This window comes from Ahaetulla prasina, chromosome 4 (assembly GCF_028640845.1).
Source record: "Ahaetulla prasina isolate Xishuangbanna chromosome 4, ASM2864084v1, whole genome shotgun sequence".
Taxonomy (NCBI): Eukaryota; Metazoa; Chordata; class Lepidosauria; order Squamata; family Colubridae; genus Ahaetulla; species Ahaetulla prasina.
Genome location: NC_080542.1, coordinates 102,097,946 through 102,121,365, shown reverse-complemented (window position 1 = coordinate 102,121,365; position 23,420 = coordinate 102,097,946). Strand labels below are relative to the sequence as shown.

Genomic DNA, 23,420 nt, shown 5'->3' with positions numbered 1-23,420 from the left:
TCATCTTTTTCTGCCTGATGTCCTGGAAGAACTAAAGCCAGATAATTCTGAAGGAGACCTCCTCCAATTTCCTATGTAACATTGCTTTGTTCATACTCATACTCAACTTCTAAAAAAAACTCAGAGTATGTTTATAAAGGTATAGTCTCATATGCATGAAGTAATATTAAATAAAGGACTTGAAAAGGGTGTCATGCAAAGGATGATGTATGGCCTCTGAACCCTTGTGCAGCTACAATGGACAACCTTCAAAGCTATTGGTGCTCTCTTTTCTGAGCACACAAATAATTTAATGCTTGCTCAGCTTTATCTGATCTGCTATCAGAAAAAACACTTTTGAAGTTTCATACAGATCCATTAATTATTGCCTCAGCCATTGGCAGACATTTTTTCAAGGGGTAATACTATCAATAGATTATTTTCGAATATGCTCATAAGATTGTATATCCCAAAATGTATTAACCAGTAGCAAAAAGAGACACAGAAAAGCAAAAAACCACATAGACCAACAAAATGAAAACTTTTCTTTGGAAAATGTATAATTTATTTATTTATTACTTCTATTCCATTTAAGCAACTCTGGCTGGTTTACCACAGCGACTCATGAAGTATTCTTTTAAACAGTAATATTTAAGTAACAAGAAAGCTTTCAGTCATAGTTGCTTCCATCATTTAATTCTACTCATTCTTCACATTCCTTATCTGTCATTTTAATGCTTAGAATATATATATATAAAAAATCAATTTTCAGCCCTTATTTCAGGAGCTGAAACTTTTCATTGTCTTTACCCAACAGCGCTTTCCAACAGAGGACCATCTGATGATCCACAGTCACAAGCATGAAATGACTTTGAAGTTTCCTTCACTAAAAACAGACAACATGTTATCAGGTGAGAAGATAGGTATGAGAAAGAAATTTAGTTGCCAATTTTGCTGTGATAAGGATGAATACGACTGTTCTGATGCTATCAGATTGTGTGCTAATGAGGCAAATATAATTGTTCTTTTGCTTTACTTTATGCATGAGTTAGTTCAGATTTTCTGGTGTGCATATAGCAGGGCTGTTAAACTTGCGGCCCATCGGCCAGATGCATCATGCACTGGCCACACCACTCCCGGTTTAGTGAAGGGGAAAAAAGTCATGATACGTCACATGATGACACCTTGACGATGTGAGTTTGACACCCCTGATGTACAGGAACTGAAATCAATAAAGTAGACAGACGTGGTAAGTCCCTAAATGACTTAAAATTATAAGTCCAACACTCCTATAATTTAGTCATAAGTTATTTGGTTGCTTATGCTTTGTTGGTGATGTTTGTCACTGCAACACATGACCAACATAGAAACTATTTCCCAAATGTTTGAGTTATTAAAAACCTTATGTGCTTCCTTCATAGGGCACCCTATGAAAAGACATTTGTTTGTCCTTGTATTGTAGAATCAGATGTCTTTAGAGTTTGAGATTGGACAACAGTGATGTGGAAACTGCAGGTTAAAACAAGTCACAATATCATGAAAGGAGAAATGCTACTTTTATATTAAGGAGGCTACTTCTATACTAACAATTGTGACTTTTAACTATGTAAAAAAGAACAGGAAAGCTTCATACTAGTGTTTCTGAATCTTGGAGACTTTAAGATGTATGGATTTCCCATCTTAAATTTCCCAGTCAGTATGCCAAAATTGAGAAATAGTGCTCTACTCTCCCACCATTGTGTCTTGCACTGTTTCCATTGTTAGATTTCAGTCCTTGCAACTTGATTGTATCAAGTAAATAAAAGTTGGAAACCAGCTACATGCAAATAGATAGTGGATCTAGGAGCTTATTTATAAAATAATGCATGGAGTACATAATTCGGTTGTACTTCAAGAGGGAGGGAGGGACAGACAGACAACACTGAAAACATGTTATCCACAGCATATATTAGATCTGTGAAATTGCTAGAACAGTATGGGGTGATGGCCACCAACTTAGATGGCTTCCAAGGGGATTTTAAACAAATCCCCCTTTAACAATTACTAGTTATGAAGTCTATATCTTAACTCAAGGATCAAAACAGCTTACAATTGCTCGTGCTTCATGTTTGCTGGTGGGCTTCTCACAGACATCTGGCTGGTCTCTGTGAGAAACAAGACCCTACACTAGAGAGGCTTTTGGACTAATCTATAAGTTGATTCTCTACCCAATCTATTTCCCCATATTTTTATGTAAAATGTAACTTAGATCTGAACAAAATCTCTCTAGCTTTGCCATCTGTTGTGGATAGTGAAAGTGGTGGTGAGAGCAGTGGGAAAGAAAATTCAGCTCATATCAATACCGCCTAAAGTAATATACTTTTTCATTCTATTTAGCTCCCAATTCTCAACCAAATAGTTTACAAAAAAAGTCCCCAAACATTTGCAGTTACTATCATACAAATTATATATATATATTTCTTTGCCACATGTTATTATCCCAGTGTAAGCCTTTTTTTTTTAAAGCCCTGCAGGAGGTTTGAGGAGGTACATTGCCCAGCTGACATGGCCCATTCTGAATAATTGCTAGTTCCTTCACTGAAAAATGTAGCCCTTCAGCTAAAGATTAACAGTATATTATATTATATTATATTATATTATATTATATTATATTATATTATATTATATTATATTATATTATATTATATTATATTATATTATATTATATTATATTATATTATATTATATTATATTATATTATAATATATTATATTATATTATATTTTTTTATTATATTATTTTATATTATATTATATTATATTATATTATATTATATTATAGAACAAGCATTTTCAGTATTCATTGTAGTGCTAGCTTAGTGTAGTGATTATGGTATTAGTTAGATGCTGGGAGACTATGAGTTCTAAGCTTGCCTTAGCTATGAAGCCAGGTAGGAGGATGGTCACTCTCTCTCAGCACTTGAAAGTAGGCAAGAGCAGAGACCACTTCCAAAAATCCTTGCCAGGAAATCTGCAGAGACTTGTCCAGGCAGTTTCCAGGATTTAAGACTGATTTGTAGACACACACACACACACACACACACACACACACACACACGAGACAGAGAGAGAGAGAGAGAGAGAGAGAGAGAGGGAGATATGCACACACAAATGTCTTTCTATTACCACTCCCCCCCCCCCATTCATTATAGCCTCTAGGTGAAATATGCAGAAACTTTAACAACTTTTAAAATTCCTATTAACTCCATGCATATTAAATAATATTTTCAGCTTTTTTTAAAATGAAAGTATGCCCAGTTGTTTACCTAACTATACTATAAGTGTTACCACCTCCTTAATGAGAACAATATTACAATTTGGGAAATATCTTTACTGGAAACAATCAAATTAATACAAAGCATTGATGTGTATCAGCATCCTTTATCAGGCGAGGGCTTACGTAAAGTCAGGGATGGGAAAGCCACAAAAAATATATATATCCATAAATTAAACTAGATGTGTAGCCATACAGTTCTGGAGTTTTCCAGAGATTACAGCTGACTATAGGGAGGTTAGCTGCGACTACATGTTACAATGGGATCACTGAACCAATTCATACTACTGTGGACATTACCTAGGTAGTTGTTTGGATTTGTTATGAGGACTGCTTAGGGCTGGATTATGTTTGGAATGCCACAGACCATTTTTGATTTAGAAGAGTGATCATCCTCAAAGTAGTGTGGTCCAGAAGAGAAACAGAATATCCTGGAGTTCATCAGAATGTTCTATTTCTAGTAAGTTTGACATACAACTTGGATTTGTTCTTGCAACAATTTATTCAAAGCAAAGGAAGCCAAACTACATATTACAAGATTGGCTCCCGGGAGTTGAGTCAGACTGTTCATCACTTTTAGACAATCACTGAAGGAAACACACAGTAAGTAAATTGCCAAAATGCCATAGGTAAACACACATCAGAAGAGAGAAAAGTAATTGTGAGAAGAATAATGTCTTAATGCGTTTATCCCATAGGGCACCTGCTCTATTAGAGCTTAATGAGGTAGTTTCCATTTATTTTAAGTATCATAATAGACAATAAGGTTGAGTTAAGGAAAGATTCCTATTAGATGCAGATAAAGAATATAAAAAAACCAATTGTCCACCCATTTTTGTAGTTAGAACTCTACTGTCTTTATTGGTTATAAGAGAATTTGGAGCAGCTTAAATAGATACACAAAATAATATTTATCAATATTTCAAAATACATACACCATTTTAAATGTTGCATATTTTTAAACTCACATTTTAATTTTTGAATTAAAAAAACACCTCATTTTTTTAATCACAGGGACTAATCAACAGTTTTTAAAAATGCAATTCTTGGTGCTTTAAAGACAACAAAGCAGAAGTTCATGCTGGTACATTTCATAAATTTACACTTTGCTTTAATCTAAAACCTTTACATTAAAGATAATTGGAACTGTTGAATGGAAATGAGATTAGGAGAATATTTGCAAAACATTTGACATGGGGGAATTAGCTGGAGGTTATTTTTTCAGAATTGTCTCCAAATTCATTTCTAATCTTGGTAGTTAAGCATGAAGCAAGCCATGCTGAGTGATCAGTAAGTTTAGCCTGGAGTATTGGATAAGATCCAGAGTGGGTTGGGCCTATTCAGATCTTAGATCTAAGAATCATAATCGGTGTAAAGGAAGATTTGGATTTTAATGTCTTAATCTCCTGCAGCAATGAGACCTTTTTCTTTTTTGTAGATTAAATGTTAAATTTGATGTCAATGAAAATAACAGATAGAAAAACAAATACTCACACAAGCTTATATTATTCATGCATAGACACAAACATATTAGTCCAGCCCATTTTTCCCAAAGAAACATGCTTACATTTGTCCCCTATAGTTCAAAAAAGTGTTCTAAGCAGGGAATTTTCTAAATGATGTGGTCCTAAAATCACATGTGATCTTAGATCACATGTGTCCCAGCTTCTGCCAACTTAGCAGTTTCGAAAGCACATAAAAATGCAAGTAGAAAAAATAGGGACCACCTTTGGTGGGACGGTAACAGTGTTCCGTGCCCCTTTGTTGTTGAGTCATGCTGGCCATATGACCACGGAGACGTCTTCGGACAGCACTGGCTCTTCGGCTTTGAAACGGAGATGAGCACCGCCACCTAGAGTTGGCAACGACTAGCACATATGTGCGAGGGGAACCTTTACCTTTAAGATCTTTAAGGGTCCCCCCAGGTGCTCTGGAGTGAGGGGTTCACACATTTTTTTTTTGCCAGTTTATGTTGAAAAATAATATTAAAATCCCATCAACAATTATGGTAGAAGCAGTGAGTATAAAATTCAGATTTTAATATAATAAATATTGTTATATTTAACTCAACACAAACAAAAGCTCTTTTGTGGGAAAAAGAAGTTTAAGAAGCATTTGTCTAGGCAATCCTTTGACAATGTATTTGACTTAGCTTGCCACAAGTTCAAGAATTGGAGGGGGGGGCTGATTTTCCATATGTTTCTTGGCCAAGAATGAGGAATGATGAAAGTTGTAGCCCAAAAGCATCTGGAGGGCTACAGATTCCACACCCTGATTTAGTTTAACAGCAATTTCGTTGACCTGTTTTTTTAGGGTGCATAGTCTTTTTTAAATTTTTATTTAAATAATTCATTTTTCTTCTGATAGAGAGATACGAGGGAAAAGCTGTTTCCTCAAATAGAAGTAATCCCTCAGGAAATCTAGATCCCTTAAAGTTAAATGTTTTATTCTGAGATTTCTTAATGAAATTTGGAGATGATATATGAGAGGGAGAGGCTTTCCCCTTCAGACATACTCTCCTTTTAGACATTTATCTCTCTTTTCTTCCTTATTTTTGGCAAAGTTGTTTCATGTCATCTGCATCTGAAAAGAGTCATAGCTGTAGTTGCCCTTTAGCAAATTCAGGTGCAGTATTTTTAAACGTACGTAAATTCCCTCATCCATCCCCACCCCCTCGCCCTTACAATAGCTATTATTTTCTTCTTTCACTCATTCCAGTCATACATGTTATGATCAGGTACGTTTAGAAATGAACATAAAGAAACCAATGCTCCAAGAGATCAAAGGTCATTCAGAAAATTAGAGAAAAAATACATCTTCTTTATTTGCCACACCGGTATGTAGGCCACAGTGGGTAGGCGCACACTTCAGCCTAAATCTAAAAGAAGCAACTAGATGCATACTTAATGAAGAAGTAAACTAGACTATTTTGTCTTCCACAGACCTATACCTAACATCTACATCCTTCCATTCACAAGGAAATACAGCATTCATCTACTCTCTCTCTCTCCTTCACACACACACACACCTCAGCTGCAAACAGTGTGGAAGAAAAAGCTGGTTCATTTCCATATCCATACTTATGCAAATTACAGATGCTGGAAGGCTATTCTAAACAGGATTTTGCTTTAACTGTTGATTCCCATATGGTCAAGGCTCTGTTATCTGGCAGATTCTAGCTTTACTTGATATATTTAAATAGAAGAGTAGGAATACAAATATTAATGGTCACTGTCAGCGCTGGATATGGCACTTCTATTCAGAGAGAACAGCACTGCAAGAAAACACAACAGAATTGCAATCTAATTTTATATGAATTCTGAACTACTGCTCTTCTTGCTCAGAAACTGATAACTTCTTTAGATAGCTATTATTTCAAAAATACTGGAAATATGTAGTTTCTATCAGAGTTCATTGTCATTTCTGTGGAAACCTAATGGAGCCTTATACCAAAATCTTGTCCTAGAAGAATTCTTTACTTATTATATTATCTATAATTTCTCTATATGCTGATTTTTTACAAATGTCTAAAAGTAGAAATGGTGTAACAAAAGTTTTTGCATTTATTTATTCATTTATTGCAAGCATTTATATATCTGCCTATATAAATAAAACATTGGGACTTGGCCAAGGCTAGAGCAAAATGAAAGAGAGAGGTGTGGGGAGAGAATGAGAGAGAGAGAGCGCACAAAACTAAACCATGTATTATTAATAAAAAAACCAATGTGCAAAATGGCAAACTGATTGAGTAGCTTAAAACATGATATAGAGAGGATATTCAAGAATATTTCAGTTCAAAAGTAGGAGAATGTTTTGGTCAAAACTTATGGTAGAATAAAAATATAGTACCTAATGAATTGAGTTTGAGCTTTTCCCTGTATCTTTATGGATATGGATTTTTGCAGACTATTTTTGCAACATTACAAAAGTGATTTGTTGTTATGAGAATATTTTTTTACTTCCCGAATTAGCCTATAGATTTGGCAGCATTGAAGTACAGTACTGATCAGGTCCAATTCTTTTAGCCATTTTTTCTTAACATTCTCAACTTTAAGATGTGTGGATCTCAACTCACAGAATTCTTCAGCCAAGATTGCTGGTTGGGGAATTCTTCTCATGGAGTTAAAGTCCATGAATCTTAAAGTTGATCAGATTGAGAAACATTGCTCTTATCTTTTGGATTCTGCTACCTAGCTCCTGTTCACACATCTAAAATGTCCAGAATAATATGTCATTAAAAATAAAAGGAACTGAATCCAAAGCATTGGGCCTACCTCATCCACATGATAAATATGCGACCACTGTACATAAGATAAAGAAAATTGCATCGAAGTTTGGAAACCTTTCATACAAACAGCATCAAACAATTGTAATTACTTAAAATAATTAGTGAAAGTTGTTTCTATTGCTGTGGAACAGTTTAATTTATTCCCCCATATCTGGGGAAATAAAATATCTCAGAAACCTTAGGCAAATAAGCATATTATATACACATCTAATTGAATTGGTGCAATCCTAATGCAGAATATACCTACTTTAAATAGATAAAAGTAAGCTCATTTGAAATTGAACACAAGTTTGATTATATCTAGGTTTGCGCAGAAAGTCAACCATTGCATGTTCGAAGGCATTCCATTGTTCTCATCCACATAGGTCTCATCAATATAGACTTCTCCCTTCAAGTTTTTGGAGGCACCTGTATAAAAAAACACAGCTGCCAGGGATACACATTGTCTAATGTATTTGAGTAATGATGTGACAAATAAATGGAAATAAAAACGTTGTCAAAATAATAAAGGAAAGGAAAGTGAGAGAGATTTGAACCCCTCTGTGGTGCAATAGGGCAGCCTTTGTTTAAGCACTCCCATTACTTTTATTCTTCTGATTTTGTTATCATTGCATGGAAGTGAAATGTGTCTAATATATAACTTCAGTGGAGCTCTCCAGCTGAATAAGCCAAATTCCTGTTATTAAATGTGCAGCAGACTAAACACTTGTGTTAAATATCAGGAATCAAATTACACCATTTGGATCTCTGCTTGTCACATATCTACACTGTAGATTAATCACATTTGTTATGGTTTAGTTTGAAAGGCTTTGGATTTTTCTTTTAAAGTAAAACAAAAGTTTTCTATATTAGCCTCTGAGGTTGTTTTGTTGTTGTTGTCCTTGCCAATCAGTATTTAAAAAAATGATTATTTTGTGGGCCTGCTAGGTTTGAAACATCATACATTTCTGTTTTAACAATTCTGATGTAAAACAGAAATAATAAAATAATAGTGTCATTTGCCAATGCTTCTGTACAAGCAATCAATGACCTGCAACTTTGGGGGTTTTACCCATCTTTTTCATTTTACATATGCATTTTATTTTAAAAGAATATGTGCACTCAGCTGCTTTCTTGAAGAAATCTAAGCCAGCCTATAGGACATTACTTTTTAAAAAATAGTGTGAATGGTTTCTAGTGCTCTTTAATTTTAGATATATTACAGAAGATAGAATTTTTAATACTGTAGATTTCTTGTTCAGGTTAGCTATTTTTGATCTATGTTTTCATGCTTTTTGTGACATCACAGCAATTGAATCATAGTCCATACTTGTAGGATTAATATGTGCACACGTTTCTACATATTTGAATCTCACCAGGCTCAAGGTTGACTCATCCTTCTATTCTTCTGAGGTTGGTAACATAAGGACCCAGATTGTTGGGGGCAACAGGCTGACTCTATAAACCACTTAGAGAGGGCTATAAAGCACCGTGAAGCACATTGGGAGGATACCAGTTTAGATAAACCTGTTGACAATATCTTCATTTATGCTACTTCTAATACATAAATTGTTTCATAAAAATGAAGTCCTGCCTTGTATGGTATAAAACCATCAAAGAATTCTGTATCAGAAAGCAGGAAATGAGCATGATACACCAATATATATATGAATCTAGGAATCACGTATAGTTAAAGTTGTGATAGGCTATGGGCCATTTTGTGCTTACTTTGTGAAGTTGATGTCTGTCCACAGCTTGTTTCTAAAATGTGATAATATTATTTTATTAAGCATAAATGCTGTTTATTGGAATGTGGTGGATAGTTGATTCTTTTTTTCTTCTATGGCCTAACAAGCCATTTTTCCATTTCTGGCACAATTGGTTTCCAAAAATTGATGGCAGAGTTTGCCAACTAAAAATTGGCAGTGAACTGACATTTGAAGAACAGGATCTTTTTGTTTCTTCTGGTCTATACCTTGGCCTTGCTTTATTTTTGCACCACAGTCAGACCCACAATTTGCGTACAGCTTTCAGAAGAAAAAGAAGTAAAATAATCAAGACAGCTTTTGGACAGTAAAAGTCACTTACAAAAGTAAGCATGCTGAGGGAAAAAAAAGAGCCTTTTGTATTACTGCTCCTACAAACTTCTGTACACAGGGAGAAAAATACAGGGTCCCATCACAAGTGCAGGCAGATGGGGTAAAAATAGGTGCTGGCTGATTGCTGTGTTTTTCAGTGGTAAAACAGGTCAACACATAAAATGTTCGATGGGCAGTCTAACTTCAGCCAGGAGAAGTAATCTGTTGTTATGTCCACCTTGGCACTATGATAGTAGCAGCAATAAACAGAATGAAGGACAATTTTTTCTCATTGTCCATCAAGCAATCATAACCCATATTAAGAAGAGACTAGACAGCCACTTATCTGAAATAGATTCTCCTGCTTTAGCAGTGGGCTGGACTAGAAGAACCCCAAGGTCCCTTCCAGATTCTATTCTATTCTATTCTATTCTATTCTATTCTATTCTATTCTATTCTATTCTATTCTATTCTATTCTATTTTATTCTATTCTATTCTACTAATTGCCATCCCATCATCTTTACCAAATCAGTCTCTTTCCTTCATTCTGCATGGATGTAAAATACATCAATAAAGGCAAAAAGGCAAATGTTTCAGCAAACAAGTGCAGAATATCCAGCTACAGGAAACCAAACTTCATTATTTTGTCTACCAACTAGTTATCTTAAAAATCCCATCATTTTCCAACTGATACAGGTACACACAAGCACCCATCCACAGCTCCATATGCATAAGAATATTAAGAATTGTGTTAGAAAGTTGATTGTCTGCAAGGCTTTCATTATGCAGGCATGATCTATTTTGTTTTTTACCATCCCTGCTTCTCAGTTACCCATATCAGTTATGTCAGTTTAGGAATGGTGTAGTGTTTCCCTTTATGTCATGCATGATTCATTTCTATATATTTTTCTACTCATTTTAGAAATTATATCTAAGGAGGGGGCATGTGTGTGCATATATCTGTGTTTTACAAAATAAGAGTCTGAGTAGTCAGCTATGCTTTCTAATTAAAGTCAAAAACAAACATGATGCAGAAATCTGTAATTATCTTTTTCCCCATGAAGTTACCTTGCTACTTAGTGCCACATTGTGCTACTTTGAAAATCTGGGGAACCCAATTGCTTGGGGACAGGTTACTGAATATTAAACTTTGCAAATGTGTGTGTTTGCATGCATAAAAGCTATGTCTATTTTGTACTTTCAAACAGCTGGAGTTTTTATAAATTGTATGGGAATTCCATCAAATAACTAATAAGGGCTCCAGAACCTGACTTTGTTAAACTGGTATTGCCTTATTTATTTATTTATTTATTTATTTAGTCACAACAATATATGCAGGTATCATACAAAAAGATTATATAGTATATAAACACATATATGAGTAAATATAAGGAGGTATAAGCATATATATATATATATAGGAAGAAGAAAAGAAAAACAATAGGACAGGAACGGTAGGCACATTTGTGTGCTTATGCACGCCCCTTATGGTCCTCTTAGGAATGGGGTGAGGTCAATAGTAGAAAGTTTTTGGTTAAAGTTTTTAGGATTATGAGAAGAGACCACAGAGTCAGGTAAAGTATTCCAAGCACTGATGATTCTTGTATTTTAACATAACCTACATACAGTGTTTTAACATACTGTAATAGATGATGTTACACAATTTCTTGTTCTTCACTATAATATCTACTCCTTTTGATATTTCTCCTCAGACCAAACTCCAACACCAACCCGGTTCTTAAAAAACTGTGAGGAAGTGGGACTCTTCAGTGAGATAGACTGCAGCATAGAGCATGAGTTTAGAAAGGCACAAGAAGAAGACAACAACAACAACAATAAAACGGTATGCCTTCATATCATGGAAATATTCCTTCCGCATTTCCTGGAATCTGAGTGAAAACAGAGGAAATCTTTTACCTGAATGAGGAAAGATGTGGGGGTGGGAAAACATTTAGATTAGAAACTAGGTGGCACTATAGATTATGACATGTTTGCAACCTGCTTTAAGTAGATAACCTGGATTTTAAAGGCAAACAGGATGGATTAAGTAGTTCATTAGAATACTATATAACTTCCATTCATTTTGAGAAGAAATGCACACATTGGATACAAGTGCATGTGCACAAACACATACATATTTAAATCTCTTGCAAAAAAAAAGGAATCTAATTATGATAAGTGAGGGAATAATTTTAAAAGTCCCAGTTCTATAATCAGTAACTGCAGCCATGTTTGCAAGACAAATTGGTTAGCAATGCTCTAAATTCAAAAGTGGTTGAGATTGTAGAAATCAAACTGAAGATGGAATCTTTATGGTTTGCTTTCTTCCCAATTTAGAGTAAATAACTCACAGTCCACCAAACCAGACAGACTTATTTGTCTATAAATAATACTTGTCTAACAAAGAAAAGTTGCTGCTAGAAAAAAGTACCAAGCCTCATATAACCAAAAAAACTGTGCAGTGCACAGATTAAATTTTTGGAATATTGCTTTAGGCTCTTCGATTTAATGGCATTGTAACATTTTTACTTCTCTGTTTAAAAAACAGAAAAAAGTAGGATAAAAAGTCTGATAGAACAAATTCAAGCTAAGTTTATGAGGCATTTCTACCTCTTTATGAAAGATAATTTTTAGAATTGCTCTTGAAAAAAATAGGTACAATTGCTCTTAAACTGAAGCCACAATATCATGCCTCAAGAAAATTGGGAAATTAGCAAAGTTTCCATCACATTATATTTTTTGTATACAAAAAAAAGTTTTAAAATGCACATTATGTGCAGGATTTAATAGATCTTTTTGCCCATCATGTTGAGGATATGCGGGGAAATTTAGTTTTAGTGGTTTATATTAACTTGATTCACACCTTTCAGGGAAATGTGCTTGCAATGGCTTTTGTACATTTTGAACGATTCACTGTATTTTATGTCTCAAAGGCCTATGCAAATACATTCATATTTAATGATAAAGAGTGGGGAATAAATGACAACGAGAATGTTTAGAATGCATATTTTGAGAGAAAATCATTTTTCTGGTGTGTATATTTTTTCTCTTAAAATATAAAAAATGAGTAGAATGAATTTAAGAGGCAACATATGCAAAAGCCATATAGAGTGAAAGTATATTGATTACACAATAGCAGTCCACTAGTACGTAAATTTATTCTGCACATAAATTTGATGGGGGAATTCCTTTCATTTCTTTTCCAGAGGAGAAGAAAAAAAATCATCGAAATTCTTAAAGAAGGAATCGAAAGTCCCTGTACTTATCTTAATAACAAGATGGCTCTGGTGTGTTGAATGCGTGTGCCCCGTCTTTCACTGTATAATAATCTCTTCGGTTGTTTATAGATTTGTTGGGTTCCTATAATTGAATTAAATCTTAAGAGAGGGTTTCACAAGGGATATATTCCCCCAGATATTTTTGAGATTAGGAAGGAGGGATATCTGCAAGCTATGGCAATGAGGGACATATAATTTCCCCCCTTCCCTTCCCACAAAAAATCACATTTGACTAAAATTTATGTAAAAATTAAATTAAAAGTAAATTAAAAGAAAAAAGTACTAAAATTAAATTTCTTTTGCCAGGAAGAATGTTTACAGAAATAATAATAATAAAACTTCAATCCAATATTATGTTACAACTAGGTCAGACCCTTACATGTTCAGTTAAATGTTTTCATAAAGTCTCCATGCATACAGTCCTGTGATAAATCTAATTCATAACCTTTCATCACATATCCAGTATAAGAATAGCATTGGAATTCAATAGTTTCAGCATCTCCTGGATGCTGCTGAAAAACGTAGAGGGTCATAAAGGAGGTATCTGTTTCTCTGCTTTCATCACACATTTAACAACTCCCATGCATAAATAAGCATTTTTTCTTGTCGGATGTCATCTATTTTTGGGGCAACTTGTTATAATTAATGGATCAGATCCCAGAATTCTCTATATGAGTGAATCAAAAAATTCCAATTTTTATGTTTCATTTATGGAGTACTTTCAGTTTACATGACACCTTAGAGAATAAATACAGCTGGCTCCCCCCATGACTTAAAATGTAAATTTGAAAAGAACACAGAATGAAGAAAGGAAGAAATGGGGTAATAAAAACAAGAAATTGTTGACAAAAATAATTTGTGACCATAAAGGAGAATTAAATAAGATTAAATAAAAGAACAACTATTGTTTTTAATCTTAGATTCCATAGCAAATTTAGATCCCTGGTATAAAGCAGGATTTTTTAAAAAAAAACACCTTGAAGACTCTCTGTCTGATACTCAAGTCAAAAAGCCATCTCTTGCTGACAGTAACTGATCATGGTGCCTCAGGTAAGAGGGTGTATCAGTCAGACAATGCAACCCAAAGCAGTAAGGTAGACAGTGTCAGCACATCAAGCTATCATCAGGCAACAGATTTTAGGTTTATAGTGTGCAAAAAGTCTCCATAGCATTTGTTGTATGTTATATTTGCAAGTGCTGTTGGAGTTATATTTGCATCTGCTGTTGGAGTAGAACTATTGGCAGATTGGGTCCAGAGCACTGCAAAAGGGCTGGGAGAATAAGGGCAAACCTGACAATCAGTATAGCTTTTATGCAGACCTGGAATAAGCCTGCAAAGCATTAGGATATTAAACATCACCTTCTTTTCTGTACTGTATGTGAGTAGAAAAAACACAAGCAAGTAGATTCCAATGAACAAGTGCTGTGGTACCTTTTTTGAAGTACGCATATTCACTATGGTATGTTGAAAGAATGAGATAGGAGTATTTTTAAAATATTGTTAGTGTTATTATTGTCCATAATCCCAAAATTACTCATGATATTATTGTGAATTTATTTTAAAACATGAATGATTGTTCTCTTATTTTTCTCACAATAATCCTAATTAGCCAAGGGCTATGGTGTATGATGTGGAGCCACAATCTTTCTAAATTTTAATTTATGGGAATAATGAGTCTGGGATTTTGGATGCATTGTGTATGCCCATTTGGTACCTTGGTTCAAAATTTATTAGCCTCTGATGCATCTTTTGGTCAATTGAAGGTTACAACTGACCGGGATGACCAGGGTTTAGCAAATTGTGGTTCACACATCTGTAAATTAAATGTGTTTTAAAGTACCCTGTTTGAAATAATCAACTTACATAGATAACAGTATGATACTGCTCTCGAAATAGGTTATTTAGCAATGCATGTGTAGAGTGCTATAAACAGGGAGCATAGGGGAAAATGCATTGTTTTAGATTATGCCATCTGTGACATCCTGGTCCTGCTCAGTCTGCCACCTAAATCAGTAGGGACTTTGCAGGCATCTGAGATTGTAGCAATACATTTGTCAAAGATGTCAAACTCAGCAACTTATTTTATATATATAATGAATTCTGCTGTGATAATCCAACTGGTATATGCATCTTTGTTCCAAAAGACTGTGAATCATAGCAATGAAAATGATGGAGGTGGGTGTATATGGGAGTTGACACTTCTATTTTGTGGTTTTGTTGCATGATGACTCATTATAGAAAGATTATAGGCTTTTAAAATAATGCTATATATCTCCCTGTTTAGGGATACCAACATACTATAAAGGTGAACTTCACAATGGAATACCACTGCTAAATGTCAAAATATCATTATAGTATTAAAGAAGATTGCAAAGATAATATTTATTAGCAGTGAAAAATATTAAAAACTTAAATTGTTATTCATTGTTATTTTAAGAAGCTCTAATTGCTAAAAGGTTTAGATTCTTTTATTTGTGTGCTTTCATTACATAAATGAGGTATTATTGTTCTTCAATACTGGGGCTGTTTACTAGAAAATTAGTTTTAAACTTAACCTTATTAAAAATCAATTTAGACTATGATCCTATGAGTAATAATAAATAGATAATTAATAGATATAATAAATAATAGATATTTAAAATACTTTTATGAAGCCACCATTCAGATTTATGATTTAAACATACCTTAGTTAGCTAGAATTTGAGTATTTGAAATATATATGTGCTGACATTATTTAAAGAGTTAGAAAATAAATATTTCTACAAATAATAATAAGAAATAAATAAAATGTATTATTAATTTTATTTATTTCTACAAATAAATACACTTATTTCAGTACTGTTGGTCTGGACGTTTTCAGGCAAAAATATTCATTGATTCTTAGCATTTTTGGTTGAGAGACAATGTAACAAAACAGCTATAAGACAAAGCTATTCTTGAGAAATCTCTGGTTTAGATCACATTTCTCCCATCAATGATCTGTCTTAAGTAAGTCCCATGCTCTTCAACATAGTTTACAGTCTGAAAAATAATATTAATTAATGTCTATATGGATCTTTCCATATGGTACTAAGGATTTAATCTTAATCCCAGTAAATTTGCAAAATAATTGGAATGGTGAAAAATGCTAAATTTTGGGAAATCATTCTCTGACCTAAGGTTTTTCCCCCCCAGTGTAAGGAATGCACTTGTTCTTTCCATAACACTTTGGAAATTCTATAAGGCAAAAAATAAAAACAAAAACAGGGGAAATCCAAAGAAATAAGGCTGCACAAATGCTAATTTTTACTTGCAATGAAAATTAAATTAATTGCATTCATATTAAGAGCTGTATAAGTATTTAATAATCTCTCTTGCCTTCTATCTCATTAAGCATTATAATTCAGTGGCAATTTTAGAAGGATTTTTAAGGCTCCATGGAAGGTCTTTGAGGAGTCAAGTGTAAGCCTAGATCTCAAATTACAATCTTCAATTTCATGGGATAATTTAGAAATGTGGACTGTGGGATTTAGAGGTACCATAAAATTTTTCCAATAAGTAAAGAATAAATGGAGGTTTGTGTAAAAGACAAAAATAAAATAGAAATAATGTGGTGCAATTGTTTCAAGAGTGACTCTGAAAGCCAGCCACCATTAATAAGTAATTATGACAGGGACTATTCTGCTAAAGATGAGAGAATGGATTACACTCCTTTCTATCTGAAGATGCCTTAAGGAGAAAACGGACTAGAAATATGTTAGGGTCATTGGCAATATTGACTATTGATTTAGCACAAAGCATTAAGAGCTAATAGCTTTCTTTCTAAAAGTGTGCTGTGGTGGCATTTTACTGCATGATTTGTTATGCACTGTAATTTGGAGCCTCTCGAAATATATCAATAGATGGCCATTTTTAAAATTTCAGACACTTAAGCATATTATTCCAGATGCATTCTGCCTTTAAAGCTGGCCATCAGGGAATTCATAGGAATGCTTGTTGGAAGCGGCAGTAATTATAATGCAGCTGTCCAGAGTCTGTTTAACATGTTTCCCAAGCGTTCACTCCTATGAATGACTGTGACTTACAAAAGGACTGTTGAAAGGGAACCGAATTGTGCCATAATTGTCCCAGAAGGCTTAAAGGACACACCACCAGAAAAGCTAAATGAGTACTTCCGTGGGAAGTGAATAGTGATAAGAAATTCTAGATGCTGTCCAGTTATTTTAAGTCCAGAAACATCTAAAGACACCATGGATGGGCTATTGGTGATCTTTTCAGGACCCATAGCAAGTTCATATACTTGGCAAGATCTTAGCTAATCAGAATGATCTTTGTAAAAGAGATAAATAATCTAAGTTTATCCTTTTATTTGCGTTACTTGAAAGACAGTGGAACCTTGACCATCCTAATAATAACTGATTGGCATTATAAAAATATAGTCAGTCCATATCCCAAATCCTAGTTCTGGACTACTCCTATCTCTTTCATTAATTTTGAACATTACCTTGAATCTTGATGTAATATTGAGAGAAAGGAATCTATAAGTAGTGTAGAATCATTGAAGTGACAATGATATATTGTTAAAAAGTAGCTTATTACAACTGTAACAGCATCCTCACAATCATATGATCAAAATTTGGGTGCTTCGCAATTGCCAAGTATTTTGACAGTTGCAGCAACCCAGGAGCTTGTGTTTGCCATTTGTGACCTTCCCAGAATTCCAAAAAGCAAAATCAATGGGGAATAATGGATTAAAGTGGTTTGCTTACCAAACTATGGTGATTCGCTTAACAATCATAGCAAAAAAAAGCTCATAAAACGAGGTGCGATTCACATGATGAAGGGAGTTCTGGTCCCAATTGTGATTGTAAGTTGAGAACTACCTGTAGGTTCAGTCCTCAGAAAATGACAGTAGGGTACAATATTTTCATAGCACCTAAAATTCTGAGGTTTCATAATGTATAGGCCTTTCATTTCCCTTTTTATAAAATATAATAATTCCATCTTCCATTAAACAGTGTGTTGTCTGAGTACATGTATCCTTGTGCAGTAATAATCAAAATTTACAACAGTATTCATTACATTAATATTACTTTTCTAATTTTACAATACTAATATTGAACATTATAAACATATTCACTTCTCCCTCTTAACATATCTTCTAATAAAAATATAATAATATTAAACATAATAATCCTAATAGTCATAATAATAATAATCACAATACGGCTTCCTCTTAACATATTTTCTATATTTTGCTGATCTTTTTTTGTTTCCCTATTTTTAGCTTCCATTTTTATCCTCTAACCATCGATAAAATAGTTCCCATGTCATATAATATTCAGTTTGTTCTTTCTTCTTAATTGCAAGCGTTAATCTATTCATTTCTGCACATTCTAATATTTTCCATTCATTTCCAAATGGTCCCTCCTAAATTAAAACTTATCTCCAGACCATTTCCCAAAGTGCCACCTAACTGTAACTTTAAATGTTTAATGGAGGATGAAGTTATGAAATATATGGGAATAATCATATTTCTACATCTAATCTGACTGTTTTTGAATTAAATAAGTAAAAGTCTTTGTCCTAAAGTTGACAAGGTGTGGCTCCTAATACATCATTCAATGACCAGAAACAGGCAACAATTGGAATAATTAAAATGAAGATGACATCTTGGGAATCTTTACTTCTATACTCATTATTAATTATGTCTATTCTCCACTTTGCAAAGTATGTGAACCTTGCCCCACAGCTCCATGTATTCATGTCAGTGGGAGTAGGAGCATACAGCCTTAGTGGTCCTAGATATGTGATTGTGGAAGCTTTTCAAGCAGACATGTGCACTTACACTAAAACCCTTGCGCCTGCTGCTAATTTCTACACTGAAGTGGAAAAATCGTAACTTTTTTTTTAAAGGCATGTCAGTGGCTTTTATGGCTGATATATTTAAGGACCAAACCTGCATTGCAATAACATTTTAGTAGTACTTTTCTAAGATAAGACTCAGAAATCTTGGCAGCTTTTCTACACAATCTTTTAACTTACTCCAGTTGAGCTCTGAGCAGAATTCTGCCACATGGGTGGGTAATAGGACACTCCCGATCCATTTCAGAGCAAGGTGCACTTCTGCTTTATTTATGAAGACAGACGTACAGGTTGAGGACTTAATCATACTTGATAAATCATCCTAGAAAGCCTATTAGAACCATATGCTGATTGTGCATTAATGTGGGAAGTCTGGTTTTAGTTGACTAGGTCAGCCTCCGAGTTTCTCCCTTCTAGCATGCCTTCTAACTGCTTGTCCCTTTCAACCTTGTTTGTGAGCTATTTATGCTTTCTAAGTGGTATCATTGGTATGTTGTGGGACATTAATCTTAGAAATATTGTTAATGGAAATTGGGAAGAGGACCTAAAAAGCTTGATAAAGTAAACCAGCAGTGGCTATTGCCACCTTTATTTAGTAGTAATTCCACAGCTAGAGCCAAAAAGCTGAGAACAGGAAATGCCAGTGAATTTTTTCAGCCATAAGGGAATCATTCCAAGGCAAGGGTTTATCTGGTTGGTAAATGGCTGAAGATGGTGCTGAAGATTTCCAGTTTGCTCTCCTTCTTTCAGCCACAGAAATAAGCTTTCATGATTTGCTGTTTCATGGCATTGACCCTGACAGGGTTGTCCATGATAAATGTTTCTCAAAAAATAAGCTGGAACAAATCCAACGGGATACCCTCTCATAGAAATAAGTAGATTTATATGCAGGTAGTCCTTGATTTATAATGGTAATTCCAGAATTACAGGCATAAATCATTGGTATCTTGTTTTGCAACACTCATCAAGTGAATGCCACAGTTGTTAAGCAAACCTCTTCTTGCTTCTCAAGTTGTCTTTGCTTGTCAGAAGCCTGCTAGTAAAGTCGCAAATTGCAATCACCTGACTAAAGAAACTGCAACCAGTGTAAACTTCATTGCCAGGTGCCCAAATTACAATCATGTGACCATGTGGGTGGTACAATGGTTGTAACTTCAAGGACAGATCAGAAATCACTTTAATTTTAAATCACTTTAACCATTGTTAAACTTACAGTCGCAAGTTAAGGACTACCTGTGTCTAGTCTCATTGAAATGAATGGAAGGGTAAGTTGTAAGGTTATAATAACTTATTTATTGTCTTGATTAGTTTTATTGATGTCATTGATTTGAGTGCTAATTATGAATGTTAGTTTTTTTAATATGCAAGTATAATTAGTTTGAAATACAGTATAACAAGAAAATAGTAGAGTTCTATAGTACTAATATTTCAAGCCATTTAAATAGATGATTATTTAAAAGTTGCTTTTATACTTAATGATGAATGTTTCACAAAGCAAAAGATAAAAAGAAACCAAATTCTTATTAGGTTGCAAAAGAATACTATATTTTAACTCTAAATTAGTTCGTTTGAAATAGGGAAGAGGTGGCCTGCTTTGAAAGGCAAGCTTCCTTTTGAAAAGATAACAACAATTAAGTGTGAAAGTAAATGTAACAGGTAATTTCATAGAGCTGATCCTTAATTTGAGTCTCAAATCAAACAAAAAGAAAACAGAAACAAAACAAAAACTACAAACTGATTATAAAGCAAAGTCCTTTGGTAAAATACAAGAACTACATTTGATATGTTACATATTAATGGTAATTGACAATGGGATACTAAGCATTGAGTCTTAAACCTGTTCAATTGCTTTAGTGAGAGTGTATCATTTAAGGGGCTTTTGCTAGCCCTACAAGGTATGTGCATCTATACATGTGTGTGTATGTATAGGCCAAAACAGCTCTAAGGTTTCCTTCCTTCCTTCCTTCCTTCCTTCCTTCCTTCCTTCCTTCCTTCCTTCCTTCCTTCCTTCCTTCCTTCCTTCCTTCCTTCCTTCCGATTAGGTATTATTTGTTCTCTAATTTAAGATGTGAACTGTTAAATGTTCTTTAACTAGGGTGACTTATATAGGGTGACTTGCCTTACACACTGTAAGCCGCCCTGAGTCTTAGGAGAAGGGCGGGATATAAATGTAAATTTAAAAAAAACAACTTATATATAGTCTAAACCCTGCCAAGCTGCTATGGGCAACTTGTATTTATTAGAATATCTGGTGAAGTTCATCAGAATTAATTTTAAAGAAGAAAAATAATAAAACAATATTTATTCATCTAAGAACAATCCCTGACTTATTCTGCTGCTCAGAGTCAACAGGCAGAAATAAAAAAGAGAATATGTATTATTCTCTGACATTTTCTCTTTGGGAAGAGCCTTTGTAATAGAATAACAGAATAACAAAGTTGGAAGGGACCTTAAGATTTTCTAGTCCAATCCCCTGCTCAAGCAGGAGACTCTCTATCTTTCAGACAAATGGCTGTCCAGTCTCTTTTTAAAAGCCTCCAGAGATGGAGCACCCACAACTTCCATAGGCAAGATGTTTCACTGTTCACTGTTTCACTGTTCACACATTTCTCCTGAGTTCAGCTTGCTTGTCTCCTTGATTAGTTTCCATCGATTGTTTCTTGTTTTGCCTTCTGGTACTTTGGAAAATAGGTTGACCATTCTTCTTTGTGGCAGCTCCTCAAATATTGGAACTTATTTGAGGGCATGCCTATTGGGAAATATTACAAGGGAGCTAGAAAGATCATATCAATTTCACTTGAGATTTTCCAATGGTTTGTTCCCAATGAGAGTATGATCTCTGAAAGATAACAATGCAAACAGAAGGTCATAGTTGTTTGCTAGAGTTAGTATTTCTCTGTTTTGTTCCACTCTATTCATACAATGATAGGATAGTGAACTGGAAGCAGGCAACAGAATATTAAATTCTAGCATAGTTTCTAAAAAACGAATATATTGCATAATTATGAAAATAGGTAGGAACATCTGTATTTTTATCCCTGTAATTTTTATTAGTAGATCAGTATTATTTTACTGTCACTGCATTCTTAAAAATTTCTCTGCTTAATACATGGATGATTAGTTGAATTTTAGCATAAAGAAAAATAATGTTTACTTTCAAAAGGGGTTCAAATTTTGTACCTATTTTCTTTTTTAACTGAAGAGTAGGGGATTAGTAAAATCTTACTCTTCAAAGTTTATGATGCTATAATAATATGCATTATTGACTTATTATATGCTTACCTGCATACATTCTGGGTTATCTTCAAATTTCAATCTTCTCCAGGAGCTTTACTCCATAAATTTAATCCTCTTTACTTAACATATGAAAACTAATTTGTCCCTTAAATTGATATTAAATTTCATAATGGGAAATTTAGACAGAAAATTAAAAAAAAATCTGGATGTTTTTTTCAGTAAACTATTTTTTATAGGCATGGTAAATTTATTTTAATTTAAACAAATATATTTTTTGTTAAGTGCCTGCTTTTTCAAAATAGTGTCTTGATGGAGGCTAATCTCATGTGGATGACACTCCTGTTCAAATGCAATGCAAAATAAATTAATACACTTGTATCAATCTTTTGCATATATCTGTAACACAATTGCAGGTATATGCAACTGGCAAAAAATATTAAGATGGAATTTTGAGTTAGGTGATGCTTACTTCAACTCATTAGAGCAATAATCACATAGAGATTACAAGTGACTCCAACAAAATACTATAAGATTTATATCCATTTTACAATGAAAACTTATTTTTGAGAAGACTTACATAGGAGTCTGTTATTAGTTATGTTTTATAAGATATATTGCTAATATAACAGACATACAAAGCTGTAATTTGAGAAAAGGCCATTTTGAAAAACAGATAAAAGAAAACGATGACTTAAATTTTTCTTCAGTTGAATTAGTGCTTTAACAGCTAGTGTATCCAATGATCTATTATTTGAGGTTTCCATGCTGTTATCTTCAGATTAGAAGATCTTTTAGTAAATATTTCAATATTTTAATGACAATATTGTCACACAGCCTAAGATAATAGAACTAAATTCTTCCTGTCATGATATTATAAAGCTTAGTTTAGTGAAAAAAAGTTTTAAGAAGGATAAATAAAGACAAATGCCTATAGGGAATTAAAATGTAGGGAGGGGGATAAATAAATAAAGGGGGGGGGGAATCTTACATACAAATATGAGTAGTTTGTTATTTATTTCTACAAATATTTTTTAGTAATTGGTATTTCTAAAACAGGTATCAGGAAGGACATAGTCAATCACAAAACATTTCTATATGAAAAAGTAGCCTTTTCCAATCTCTGTGAACTACAATCCATTTTGTTAGGGAGGCGGGTTTCTGAATAGGTGAATACTGCATTTTTCAGCCATTTAAATTTTCTAATAATGCTTATATAGAACCTAATGAAGGTTTGATACAAGAGCTAGTCTTTCCTTTGCAGCATGTCTCTTTAATTAAAGGAATCTAGGTGAAAGTTAAGGTCAGGTGAGGCAGGAAGGTTGTTAAACATCTCCAGGTTGCTTAATACTAAGTTAGAATAAAATAATGCAGTATAATAATTCCCAATATTTGGATGATGGGATGATGATTTTTACTCCACATG

At 33.8% G+C, this 23,420-nt stretch overlaps 1 protein-coding gene across 11 annotated transcripts in view; it reads left to right on the top strand.

The window, feature by feature from the left end:
• CREB5 (cAMP responsive element binding protein 5) overlaps positions 1–23,420 on the top strand; it is a 275,297-nt gene that overhangs the window by 75,427 nt on the left and 176,450 nt on the right. For 9 of the 11 annotated variants that reach the window (XR_009155127.1, XR_009155128.1, XM_058183480.1 and 6 more), the window contains 3 exons: positions 797–890; positions 11,350–11,480; positions 12,844–12,924. Coding sequence is in view for 9 of the 11 variants with exons in the window: in XM_058183480.1 (XP_058039463.1) it covers positions 797–890; positions 11,350–11,480; positions 12,844–12,924 (306 nt within the window). In the remaining 2 variants the exon portion in view is untranslated. The remainder of the gene's footprint in view (positions 1–796; positions 891–11,349; positions 11,481–12,843; positions 12,925–23,420) is intronic. The other 2 variants (XM_058183481.1, XM_058183483.1) reach the window with 1 other exon arrangement.